Below are 12,744 nucleotides of genomic sequence, written 5' to 3'. Positions count from 1 at the left end.
GCGATCGGAGCGATGGCGGGAGGGGGCGAAGACAACTGACCGCTGGGTGACCAGCCTTTTTGCTCACTCGTTCCACAGGAAGGTGAGCCGGTGGGGCAGGACCCTCAGTTGGGTGAGAATAAGGAAGCCTCGGGCAAGTCAGGAAGGGGAAACCAAGACCCGCCCACCCGCCCGCCAGACCTCCTTCCTCCCCCGGGAGCTGCCAGAGTCTGTGCGGGCCCGAGGGGTGGGCGGGGTGCAGGGGTGGGGACAGAGCAGGAAGAGAGTGGGGCGGGGGCGGAGCAAGGAGGAGAGTCGGGCGGGGCGGGTGGGGCCTCACCGAGGTCAGGTAGCGGTACTCCGAGGGCGAGCCCAGGCGCAGCAGCCCCCTCTCCTCCGAGCGCATGCCCAGGAGCATGCAGTAGAAGATGTGGAAGTTCCGCTCCTGCGGGGCCTGGGGGGAGGCAGTCCCCTGAATCGGCAGTGCCTCCTACGATGACGATCATCCCGCCTGCCTGGCGGCTGCTCCGCAACCTCTCAGCCAGGTGGGCTCCCTTCACCGAGGTGCAGCCGGCCTGCTGGCTGCCCTCATCCTGGGCCTTGAGGCCAAGGTGCTCCCGCAGCCCTGCATGAAGGCTGCCCAGCCTGCCTCCAGCCCTCCCTCAGGCACTTCCTCAAAGCCCTGAATGCACCCTCCCTGAAGTCCTAGGCCCGGGCATGACCTCAGGGTACAGCCCTCAGCAGGCAACTGGCCGGCCTCAGAATTAATTCCAGTAAAGGTGAGGAGGAGGAGGCACCAATGAATGAGAACATTATATGGATGGAAAATTCAGAACAAAAAGTCCTGCATTTCTTGTTTTTGAAAACTGGTCAAGGACCATTATTATTCAACTAGAGGCCCAATGCACAAAATTCGTGCAAGAGTAGGCCCTTGCAACCCCGCTGCCTCAGCCCTGTGGCCCCATCCCCCACCAATGGTCATTCCGAAAGGTTGTTCTACCATCCAGTCTAATTAGCATATTAGCTCTTTATTATATAGGATTCTAGGGATCGTTGGCCCATCTCAGGGTAGGACCAGGGTTCCGGGACAGCAACTAAGACCTATGGGAGCGTTGAGGAGGTCCCTGGGGAGAGGGAAGGAGGGGTGAGAACGAGGGAAGGAGACCCCTCCTGGAAGCCTCCCAAATCCTGAATCCCCATTTGGGGCAAATAGAGATTGCCCTCACCTGCCGGCAGACCCGGGACTTCTCCAGGAGAAACTGCTCGATGCGTGCACTTTCGATTACCCCACTGGGGTTGAAGTAGATGTCAATGTACTTCCCAAAGCGGCTTGAGTTGTCATTTCTGATTGTCTTGGCGTTTCCAAAGGCTAAGGGCCAGAGGATGGTGCCCATGATGGGAGCAAAGAAGAGAAAACGAACTTTTTAGCAGGGTCTTCTGGGAAGGCTTCTCAGAGGAGGTGGCGAAGCCCAGAATTGAAAACTAGGTAGGATTGCACTGGACTGTGGTGGCAACCAAGGGTATGCTCAGAGGCGGGCAAAGTGCAGGTGCGGATTTGGAGGTCAGAAAGCATGGAGTGTGCTTGGGATTTTGGCTGGAGCACAGGATCCAGGAGAAAGGCAGTGGGAGACAAAAAGAACTCACTAGTAGATGGGCTTAGCACAGAGCCTTGAATGCCAGGCTTACTCAGACTTGCTTCCTCTGAGCCCCAGCATCAGGGGTTTTGGGGGACCCAGACACATACAGGGAGGAACTGGATTGTCTGCCATCAGGGAAGGAACTCAGGGGTGGCTATCTCCCAGATAGGGGTGCTTGCAGGGGTCATTGTGCTGTGCTGGGACCTCTCCTGTCCCAGGGCTTACTGGCAGCCTTATCTGAGTCTCCATCAGCCTGGAGCACACTGTTTGCTCTGCCCTACGGGTTCCCTGAGACCCTGCCCCATCCAATTTGCTCCCCCACCCAAAGCTGTTTACAGCAGCTTTTCCATATGTATGGTGTGTCCTGGCTCAGGCTTCAGACTTTGCTAAAATCTCTCAAACAAGCTGCAGCTGGTGACAACATGCTCCAAACCTATCAATAAAAGGCCCAAGACCCAGCACTAGCACCAGCCTGCATTGCTTCACAGCTGGGCCTCACCTGGGCACCTCTAATCCCAATACAAATAGCAAATAACAGCCATCTGCAGATCCCTCTGTAGCTCCTGCTGGGTGGCCCCAGAGAGTGGCTGACTTTGCACCTCTCTGGAGGCCCTAGAGTCAGTGAACCCAGTGGACAGTTTCAGACGATAGCAAATTACAACCCTACACATCCACAAGTGACACACTCAAGGGGCAGACTCAGTGAGCACCAAGGTCCCACTGAAGCAAGTCCTGCTCCATAGGGGTGTCTCCTGCATAGCAGCTCTCCTTCTGTAGTCCCAGCTGGTCCTCACAGCCAATTGGCCTGGAAGCCAATTCCTCCCAGTGACACCAGCAGCAATCAAGGCTCAACTACAAGACTGTGCACACATCCCACATGGGTGCACCTCGTGTGCCCAGCCCAGGTGACTGGGGAGGCTGAGCCACTGGGCCCTACAGGACACCTACTACACAAAGCTACCAATTCCAGGAGACATGGCAGCTCTACCTAATACATAGAAACAAACCCAGGGAAACAGCCAAAATGCAAAGACAAAGAAACATGTTACAAATGAAAGAAATGAAAGCAAGCAAACTACTGAATACAGAGTTAAAAACAATGGTTATAAGGTCACTCAAGAATCTTCATGAGACTTTTAAGGATCTTAGTGAGAATGTCAAAGACATGAAAAAGGACCAGTCAGAAATTAAGCATACACTAACTGAAATAAAGAATAATTTAGCCCACCTGGTGTGGCTCAGTGGATAGAACGTCAGCCTGTGGACTGAAGGGTTCAGGGTTTGATTCCTGTCAAGAGCACATGCCCAGGTCGTGGGCTTGATCCCCAATAGGGGCCATGCAGAAGGCAGCCGATCCATGATTCTCTCTCATCATTGATGTTTCTATCTCTCTCTCCCGTTCTGAAACCAATAAAAAAATATTTTTTAAAAAGAATAATTTACAGGGATTCAACAGTGGAGTAGAGGAGTCTGAGAATCAAATTAATGATTTGGAATATGAGGAAGCAAAAAACACCCAATCAGAAGAGCAAAAAGAAAAAAGAATTTTAAAATATGAAAATAGTGTAAGGAGCCTCTGGGACAACTTCAAGCATACCAACAATCGCATTATGGGGGTTCCAGAAGAAGAAGAGAGAGAGCAAGATATTGAAAACCTATTTGAAGAGATAATAATAGACAAGTTGCCTACACCAGCGGTTCTCAACCTGTGGGTCACGACCCCTTTGGGGGTTGAATGACCCTTTCACAGGGGTCGCCTAAGACCATCGGAAAACACATATATAATTACATATTGTTTTGTGATTAATCACTATGCTTTATTGTGTTCAATTTGTAACAATGAAAATACATCCTGCATATCAGGTATTTACATTACGATTCATAACAGTAGCAAAATTACAGTTATGAAGTAGCAACGAAAATAATTTTATGGTTGGGGGTCATCACAACATGAGGAACTGTATTAAAGGGTCGTGGCATTAGGAAGGTTGAGAACCACTGCCCTACCTGGTGAAAGAAATAGACTTATAAGTCCAGGAAGCACAGAGTCCCAAACAGGAGGAACCCAAAGAGCCCCACACCAAGACACATCATAATTAAAATGCTAAGGGATAAAGACAAAGACAGAATCTTAAAAGCAGCAAGAGAAAAGCAGTTAGTTACCTACAAAGAAACACCCATACGACTGTCAGCTAATTTCTCAATAGAAACTTTGCAGGCCAGAAGGGAGTGGCAAGAAATAGTCAAAGGAATGAACAGCAAGGACCTACAACCAAGATTACTCTACCCAGCAAAGCTATCATTTAGAATTGAGAGTCAGATAAAGAGCTTCACAGACCAGAGAAAGCTAAAGGAGTTCATCACCACTCAACCAGTATTATATGAAATGCTAAAGGGTATTCTTTAAGAAGAGGAAGAAGAAGGAGAAGAAGGAGAAGGAGAAGGAAAAAGAGAAGAAGAAGAGATAAAAAATATGAACAATAAAATGCCAATAAATATATATCTATCAACAATTGAATCTAAAAATAAAAAGAAATGAACAAGGAATCTAATGAACAAAATAAACTGATGAATAAAATAGAATCAGAGGCATGGAAACATGGAACAGAGGAAGCGGGGGGGGGGGGGGGGGGGGGGGGCGGGTGATGGGAAGTGATTAACCAAACTTCTCATACGCATATAGGCATTACCTATGGACACAGACAATAGGGTGGTGAAGGCCTGGGGCGGGGCAGGTGGAGGGGGGCAATGGGGGGAAAATGAGGGACATTTGTAATACTTTCAACAATAAATAATTTAAAAAAAGAATAGAGAATCCAGAAATAGATCCAGTATATGATCAACTGATTTTAGATAAAAGTACAAAAGCAATTCAATGGAGAAAGAATAGTCTTTTCAACAAATGGAGCTGAAATGATTGGCTAGCTATAGGGAAAGAAGGAAAGAACTAAGGGAGGGAGAGAGGAAGTAAAGAAAAGAGAAAGAAAGACTCAACTTATACCTTGCACCCTAGAAAAATTAACATAAAATGGATCATACACCTGAATGTAAAACCTAGAATTACACAACATCTAAAAGAAAACATAAAAGATAATCTCGGTTACGCAAAGATTTCCTAGATATAACTCCAAGAGCATAACCAATAAAAGAAAAGATAAGTTGTACTTTATCAAAATCTAAAACGTCTACCCTATAAAAACACTGTTAAGAGAATGAAAGGACAAGCCTCAGACGGGGGAGGGTGGGTATCTGCAGAACACCTGTCTTATAATGGGCTTGTATCCAGAACATGTTGCTAACTTTTACAAAATCATAAACAAGGAACCAACTAAGTCAAAAAATGGGCCAAACTCTTGAACAGACACTTCACCAGAGAAGCTGCACAGATGGGAAGCGAGCAGGTGAAAAGCGAGGGCGCTGTTCGCACACTGGAGTGCGTGAGAGCCGGCTGCGCCGGGCTCTGCTCCCACGTGCAGGCCGCCTCCTGACAGCACCCAGTGCCGACCGGCGGTGGGTGGCTCCTGACAGAGTTAAAGTGCTCACTTACCACCCAACCATTTTACACCTGCATGTTTATTTAAGAGAAAAACATGTGTTTACACAAAAACCTGTATGCAGCTACTGGAGGAGGCTTTTGTCATAATCACTGAAAACTGAACAACCCAGAGGTCCTTGGCTCGCTGGGCGAGCTGGGCACCGCCGTGAGAGGAGCGAGAGGAGTAACTCAGTGCAGGCAACACTGTGAGGCAGTCCCGGTGCGCGATGCTGACGACAGCAACCAGACCCAAGGGCTACACGCTGTCTGGTTTTAACTGCACGACCTTCTGAGTGGTTGCCAGCGGCTGGGCTGGGAGAGACTGAACGACAAAGGGCCTGAGGGAAGGTGGGGCTGACGGGAGCATTCTACATCATGATGATGATGGGGGTCGTATGATTGTATGAGTTTGAATGTCAAAAAGGTGAATATCTACTGTACGTGAGCCACAACTCAGTTACAAAGAAGAAGGGCGCCTCTTGGCCAGTGGCTGACAGCCTTGGGGTTGAGGTCGCCTGCTCCGGCCACCCCCACCAGAGGCTGTGAGCGGCGCCCAGGGCAGGACTCCTGCTCTGGCATTGACCCAGAGCTCCGTGGGGCTGGCCGCCCTCAGGCCTGCACGGCCCTTTGCTCGCCCAAGGGTCCTGCGGCACCCCGGCCTGGGGCTTGTCGGGGGCACCCTGCTTCCTCCCTCACTAAACCTCCACAGGCCCAGCCGGGCTGGCGACTGCTTCCCCAGGACCCGAACTCGATATCCAGCACGGCCAAGTTCATTTCATCTTGGACCCCTTTTGAAAGACTTGTTCGATCCTGAGGAAAACTCACTGAGTAGAAGCTTCTACGGTCGTCATCTCTCCCCTTCATGCTCCCTCGAGGCCCCACACTCGCTCCCGCCCCAATCTCTCGTGTCCTGAGGAGTCCTCAGAAGTCTGGAAGGGGGTGCCCCCCCCCCCGCCCTCCCCCAGGGCCCCTGGCCGAGGAAGGCTCCTCCTGCAGGGAGGCCGGGCGGAGGCCGGCGGGCGCCTGCTCACCCTCCAGGATGGGGTTGGCCTCCAGCACCTGCTGCTCGATCCAGGAGTGCTGGCCGCTGACCGTGGCCAGGAACTGCAGGACGAGCTTGGTGGTCTCCGTCTTCCCGGCCCCGGACTCGCCGCTGCAGACGTAGAGGGGGTTAGTCGATAGAAAAGGAGATTTTCCGCCCCTCAACTCTCTGGCCCCCCCCAGGCCTGCTTCCTGGGCAGCCTGAACAGAGCCCCCCAGGCCCTCGCCCCGGGGTGCAGACGTCCATGCTGCGCGGTTACGGGGAGCGGTCTTTCACCCTCTCCCCGCGAGCCCTGCGGGCAGGCCCGATTCAGTTCCAGGGTCACGGGCACAGCAATTTTTTTCCTAAGAATATTTTCCTGAATTTTTCTAAAATGTTCATAGTGAATATATATTAATTTCATGGTGGTGAGAAATGAAAATTAGTTTTTAAAATTACTTAGGACATTTAATTAAGTCAGAAAATATACTGTGTCTGGCACATAGCAAACACTCAAATTTGTAGTGATTAATATTACTGCTCCGGCCAAGGCTGGGATGTTACTTTTGTGTAAATTATTCTTTACTGTGGACATTGTCAGGTATTACAAATGGAGCAGAGGGGTGCGATGTCTGCTGACAGCGGCAGGGCCCCGGCTGCCACCTCGTGACCCCAGGGGCCCCTGCACGGTGCAGTTTGCACGATAAACTCCCACAATCCCATTTCCAGCTTCAGCCTCTGGCCGATTTTGTTTCCCCTCTTGTACTATTTTGAAGTGAATCCCAGACAAATATTGTTTCATCTGAAAATATTAATTTTTAAAAAAGTTTTGCTATGCCAGTCAAATCAGTCAGCTCCCAGAGCTCCAGCCAAATCAGATGGAGAGGCAGGGGCAGGGGCAGGGGCAGGGGCAGGGGCAAGGACAGAGGCAGTCTGACTGACTGGCTGAGTGTCCATGCAAAGGGTGGGAGTCCGGTACTCTACCCTCCTTTCAGGCACTGAGTGCTGGGGGTGAAGGTGATGCTGGGAGCCTCGCAGCCAGCCATGGCTCCTGCCCCCAGTCTAGGGGCAGATTGGCAAAGCCTGAGGGAGGTCAGAGTGAGACAGACCACTGAGCCAGCATGAGTGGGACAGGGAAACTGAGGCAGAGAGCTGAACCAAACCGGCAGAGCAATGCCCAGCAGATGCAGAAGGCCCCTCCCTAAAGGTAACATCTAGGCCTCAGTGTAATTCAGTTCCAGATGCAGAAAAACAGCAAAACCAGGTGAGTGACACCAGGACCAGCTGTGCTGACTGAGGACCCCCTGCCCTCACACTGACCCCCCGGTGGAGACCATGCCCTGGGGAGCCCACCTGGAAACGGATGAGTATTCTATGAAGACCCTCCCCTGGGACCTCCCCTAAGATTCCCGCCTGCAAGAGAGAGATAAAAGCCTCAAGACAAAGGACCCAGAGCTCTCCCCAGGGACAGCACCCACCTTTCCTTCCCGAATCTCCCCCACAGGTGAACATCTCCTAAGCTCTAGGGGACCTCACGAGGCTTGCAGCCAGGGCAGCAACAGACAATAGCAGCGCATCACAGGCTAATCCCTGAGCTTCTTCCCAAGGCCCCCTCTTCTCAGACTTCCTGGAGACCGAGGGCAGCCCAGCCTGGGCGCCCCTGTTGCTTCTTCTATGCTAAGCCCTCCCTGTCCCACTGTCCGGGCTTTCTAAATGCTGCCTCGCAGTCACCTGGACTCCGGTTGTGAAATCTTTCCCGCTTGACGTCTAGGCCCACACGCTACTGGCCGGCCCCAGGCAGACCCGCTCAGGCCCGGCCCCTTTCTGGCACAAGAACACCAGCTCCTGGCACAGAAACCCTCTCACTGGGGAAGTGGACATCACCCCCCTTTCCTTTCCAGAGCCCAGGGTCTCGGTCCCCTGCTTGATGGCTGTGTGTCCCTGGAAAGGGGTCTCACCCTCTCTGGTTGTAGGTTTCCAACAGTAGAACAGGAATAGCATGTCTGTCAGAGAGTTGCTGGCAACATGAAGCATGAGAGCCTGTGCTACCGGATTCGTTCTGGTGCTGCTCCAACCTCTCCTCCCCTGAGAGCTTGACTGGTCTGCCCCTCCACCTCCCGCCTGGGTCTCATCTCTCTCTTCTATTTTCCTGCAGTGCTTTTCGTCAAAGCTCCTATGACCTGCTGGAAACACCTGCTTATTTATTGCCTGCCTGTCTGTCTCCCTTCTCCAAGATGGAAGCTCCTTGAGGCAGGGACTGTGACCCTTTCCTTGCTGTGGTCTCCCCACCTTAGGATGGGGAGGCATAGGTGGAGCACAACAGCACCTCTGATGAGTGAGTGCATGAATGAGTAGTGAATGAATGAGTGAGGGAGTGAGTGAGTGAGTGAGTGAAAGACCACTAGAGCACCAGGCAATGTGTCTTGGAGCCAAGTCCCCCTCCTCCTTGCTGTCCCCTCGCACTCCCTTGCCTGGGTGCCAGAGGGCCTGTGCAGGAAGCAGAGGTGGGCAACGACTCTCTGAATCAGGTCAGGTCCTGGACTAGAGGGACACATCCCTTCTGAGCCCAGTGCCTGGAGGGCTACTGCCTGGAGCCGCTGCTGCCCTGTGCTCACCTGAGGCCTGCCCTGAGTTGTTCTGTTGTTTTTAGTGAGACCTCACCTGTTTGACCACAGCCCCAAATGCCTATGCTACATTCCATTTCTCAATGAGCCATCCCGTCCGTCCTATGTCCTATCTCAGGAAATAGTCGCTGGGGGTGGGGACACTCTAGGCCCTGGAGATGCCCTGGGAGAGCAGGTTCGGGAGAAAGGAAAAGGAAGGAAGGAAGGAAGGAAGGAAGGAAGGAAGGAAGGAAGGAAGGAAGGAAGGAAGGAAGGAAAGAAAGAAAGAAGGAAGGGAGGAAGAGAGGGAGGGAGGGAGGGAGGGAGAAAGAAAGGCAGGTAGACAGGCTTGGAAGGACTTAGGGCAGAGAGGCAGCAAGGGCCAGATGCCTGAGGGCTCATAGGCTTTGGGGGAGGATGTCTGCAGCTGAATGGAGCCCCTAAGTCACACACTGTCTGTGGGAGAGGGTCCTTTACAAGACGCTCAGAGGAGTGCCTGGCCCTCTGGCCTGTCCCAGGAACGCGGCGGCCGCCCACCTGATAATGCAGCACTGGTCCCTCTTGTTCCTCTTCATGTTGAAGTAGCAGCTGTTGGCGATGGCGAAGACATGCGGCGGCAGCTCGCCCATGTGGCAGCTGTAGTACAGCTGCACCTGCTCCCGCGTGTAGAGGGGCAGCAACTGGAACGGGTTCACGGCCACCAGGATGGAACCCATGTATGTCTGGGGAAGGAGCAGGAGGTCAGTGCTCTCCGCCCGAGGGCTAGCACTGCCGGGCCCTGACCCCGGCCTGGGAGTAGCTGGCTCTGGGGGGAAGGGGGAAGGGTGTGGCGGGGAGGGGTCTGATTCTGGCCAGGAAACAAGACACTCAGCTGCTCAGTCCTTCCTCTGAAGAGGCAGGTATTCACGGTGAGCGAGGGCTCCCAGGCAGGCGCATTCACAGGAGGGCTGAGTGAGGTGGCCACTGTTAACCGTTTACTGCCCTACTGGGTAGTTAGAAGCTGGGTAAAGATGGGCTGGACGTATAAGGTAGTGTCCCGTCTCCCACAGGGCCCCTGTGAGGCAGTCAGCCATGTCAGCCCCCACTAATCCCTGGGACCCCGTTAAGGACCACTTGCTCATGTGCAACCCCAGGAGCCCTACCCGCCCCCTGGGGGTGGGACAGGGCAGCCGCCTCTACAAGTCACATGACCATCCCGTCTTAGCCTTTGTTTTAGGAACGGAGAGGCTAAGCCAGCCCCCTGTGAGGACGGTGACAGCCAGAGGGAAGGCAGCTCGCCCCTGCTCTCAGACCAGGAGCTCCCACATATCTTCAGGCGGAGGGGCTCCAGAGCCCCGTGCCCCGCCCCAGGACCACCTCCTGGTCTTTGCTTGGCCCTCTCCCATTCATGGCCCTGCTCCCTCCCCACTCTTCTGGGCATCCCAGAAGAAGAGCCGAGTGAGCCACATCTCCCTGTGACAGGCCAGGGGTGCAGGGACGTCCAGGCCACGCCCACTCAGGCAGGGCTGGCGTGGATTTGGGACGCTGCTGGTCCTGGGAAAGCCTGCCCTGCTGGGTGGACCTCTGTCCACGCCAGACCCGGGAAAAGGGCCCGCATCAGTGCACCCCTCCTGGTGTGACAAGCTCCCTGGACGGAAGCCAGGCTGGCCGCATGGACTATCTGCACAGCCGAGAAGGGGCCTCGCAGGCGACGGTGCCGGCCGTGACCTCGGCTCCCTGGGCCATGAGCAGACCTTCTGCTGCACCCATTGAGCTCCGCAGTGCCCGGCGCTGTGCTGTCTGTGCCCTCAGAAACATCGTCACCATCTTGCAGTCAGGGAGCAGAGATGGGGAAGGTCATGTGCCTGCCCCCGCCGCAGGGTGAGGGCCTGGGCCGTGGGGACGGACCCGGCTGTGCCTCTCTCCGCCCGGAAGCCAGCACGTGGGGACGGAGCCCGTGGGGAGCCCGCGCGGCTCGGGGACTCACGTAGATCTTGTGCTGCTGGTAGCGGATCAGGAGGTTGTGCACCATGCCCGCCTCATTCAGGTCCCCCAGGTGGATCATGTCGTCCACACCCTCGGCCGAGTTGGGGTGCATGGGACTGAGGGTGCCGAGGTTCTCTGCTTGGACCCAGTGTTCCTGGAAGGAAGGGGAGACCACCCTGAGGCACCCTCCGCGTGGCCACGACCCGTCCACCTTCTCAGCCGGCCAGCCGCCTCGCCACCGGCTCCCGCAGGTCAGCCTGTCGTCCAGGCCAGGAAACACCTGGGACCGCAACAGGTCAGCCTGGCTGGGGCCCGCGGGCCTGGGGCAGGGTCAGTGTGCAGCTGGGGCTAGGGGTGAGTTTCAGACCAGGGTCAGAGCAGCTGTGATTGGGTGATGACGCGACCCGCTTCCCTAGGAGGGGCCACAGGGATCTGCTGGGAAGCCATGCTCCCGCCACCTGCCCCATGGAGGCTGCGGATTCAGCTCCCCATCTTTCCAGCTCAGCGCTCCTGCCGCCCTCCTCTCCACCACAGCCTGGCCCACTTCTTCCTGCTCCCTAATTTTCCCGGTTTTCCATCTGCCAACCACCTCCCACTTTTCCATTATAGAACCGTCCCGAGCCAGCCCAGCCCCGTCCCGTGGGTGGCGGGCTCCCCGCAGGCTTCCCGCCACTCAGGCCTCACTTGGACTCTGGAACCTCTGCTTGTAGGAGCTGTACCGAGGAGAGGGGCTCAGAGCCGGGCAGCCCTGAGAGGGAGAGCAGGGCACACTGACCTTGCCCTCATCATCTTCAACCAAGGTCCGGCCAGGCTTTGTTTCTTTGATGACACCCCCGATGGCAATGCTGGTTTTGCTGGCAGAGGTGGGGTTCAGCCACACATGGTCACCCTAGAAGGAGGGAGAACACTGCGGCTGGGCCCTGCTCCACCTTCCCTTCTGCTCAAGACTTCCCTGCCTGGGGTGTCCCCTCCACTGAGCGCTCCCAGGCGGCTGGAACTGTCTCTCCTGCACCCTCCTGCTCCTCCCCATCTCCCGCCCTCCCCTCCTGGTCACTCAGGCCAGGACGGTGGCAGAAGTGTGGCAGAAGTGTCCCTGGCCAGCTGGGTTCTGAGAGAAGGACAAGCAGGGAAGCACCAAGCCCATTGGCTCGGGGAAGTGAAGATGAAAACCTCACTAGGTTTCTGCTGGCCTGCAACACGGCCTTGGCCCACACACACCTCCCTGTGAGCCACAAAAGCTCACCCCTTCAAAGAAGAGTAATGCCAAAGGGACAGGGAGGTCTGCCTGCAAGGAAGCTGACATCCACAAGGAGGGATGGAGCAGGTGAGTCACACCAGGAAAAACAAACGAGTGACAGAACAGAACTGCCGCAGAGCAGTGGGGAGTTGTGACCAAGTATCTCATTTGGATTTCCAAACACTTACTGAGGTGCAGACCAGCAGCAAAAACTGAGGCGGTGAGACAACTTAAAGGATAAAGCTTCAGCTGGCAGAGCTCAAGACAGAAATGGAGGAAAAGAAGTAAACACAGGTCAGAAATGACAGCAAGGTTGGGAACACACCAGGGGACAGACTAGCACTGCTGAAGCGGTAACGTCACAGAAGACTGTGCAAACAAAAGCATAAAAGGAGCCACTTGACAGTGGAGGCGCGGCCATCCTGGAGGCACGGCCTCACCCATCTCACTGCCCCGGCCTCTGGGTGGGAAAGCAGGCAGCGTGCCTGCGGGCAACCCAGCAGCCTGGCAGCCGAAGAACTGTGTGCGGGACACCAGGGAGCAGACAGGAGGAGGCCCAGACTGAGGGTGAAACAGGGTCTAGAACCGGCGGCGCTCCGTGAGCGTCTGCACATGGGAAAGCCTCCTGCCAGGCACGGAAAGGCCCTTCTCAGCAGTCCGCACGCCGGCCTGGCCTCCTGGTCAGAACACGGTCTGGGCTTCTGCCTGCATCAGTGCTTCCTGAATAGCTTTTTTAAAATCTCAAATAACTGTTGTGTTAACTTTGG

The 12,744-nt window shown here is 54.8% G+C and overlaps 1 protein-coding gene across 1 annotated transcript in view; it reads right to left on the bottom strand.

Moving 5' to 3' along the window:
• MYO7B (myosin VIIB) overlaps nucleotides 1–12,744 on the bottom strand; it is a 90,307-nt gene that overhangs the window by 54,803 nt on the left and 22,760 nt on the right. The window contains exons 3-8 of the mRNA XM_036320702.1: nucleotides 11,516–11,629; nucleotides 10,742–10,894; nucleotides 9,313–9,497; nucleotides 6,183–6,304; nucleotides 1,206–1,348; nucleotides 320–433 (exon numbers count right to left, since the gene is read on the bottom strand). Coding sequence (XP_036176595.1) covers nucleotides 320–433; nucleotides 1,206–1,348; nucleotides 6,183–6,304; nucleotides 9,313–9,497; nucleotides 10,742–10,894; nucleotides 11,516–11,629 — 831 coding nt within the window. The remainder of the gene's footprint in view (nucleotides 1–319; nucleotides 434–1,205; nucleotides 1,349–6,182; nucleotides 6,305–9,312; nucleotides 9,498–10,741; nucleotides 10,895–11,515; nucleotides 11,630–12,744) is intronic.

The sequence above is a fragment of the Myotis myotis genome, unplaced genomic scaffold, assembly GCF_014108235.1.
Source record: "Myotis myotis isolate mMyoMyo1 unplaced genomic scaffold, mMyoMyo1.p scaffold_m19_p_8, whole genome shotgun sequence".
Taxonomy (NCBI): domain Eukaryota; kingdom Metazoa; phylum Chordata; class Mammalia; order Chiroptera; family Vespertilionidae; genus Myotis; species Myotis myotis.
Note: the sequence above shows the minus strand (reverse complement) of the source record. Positions and strands in the feature narration are given on the sequence as shown.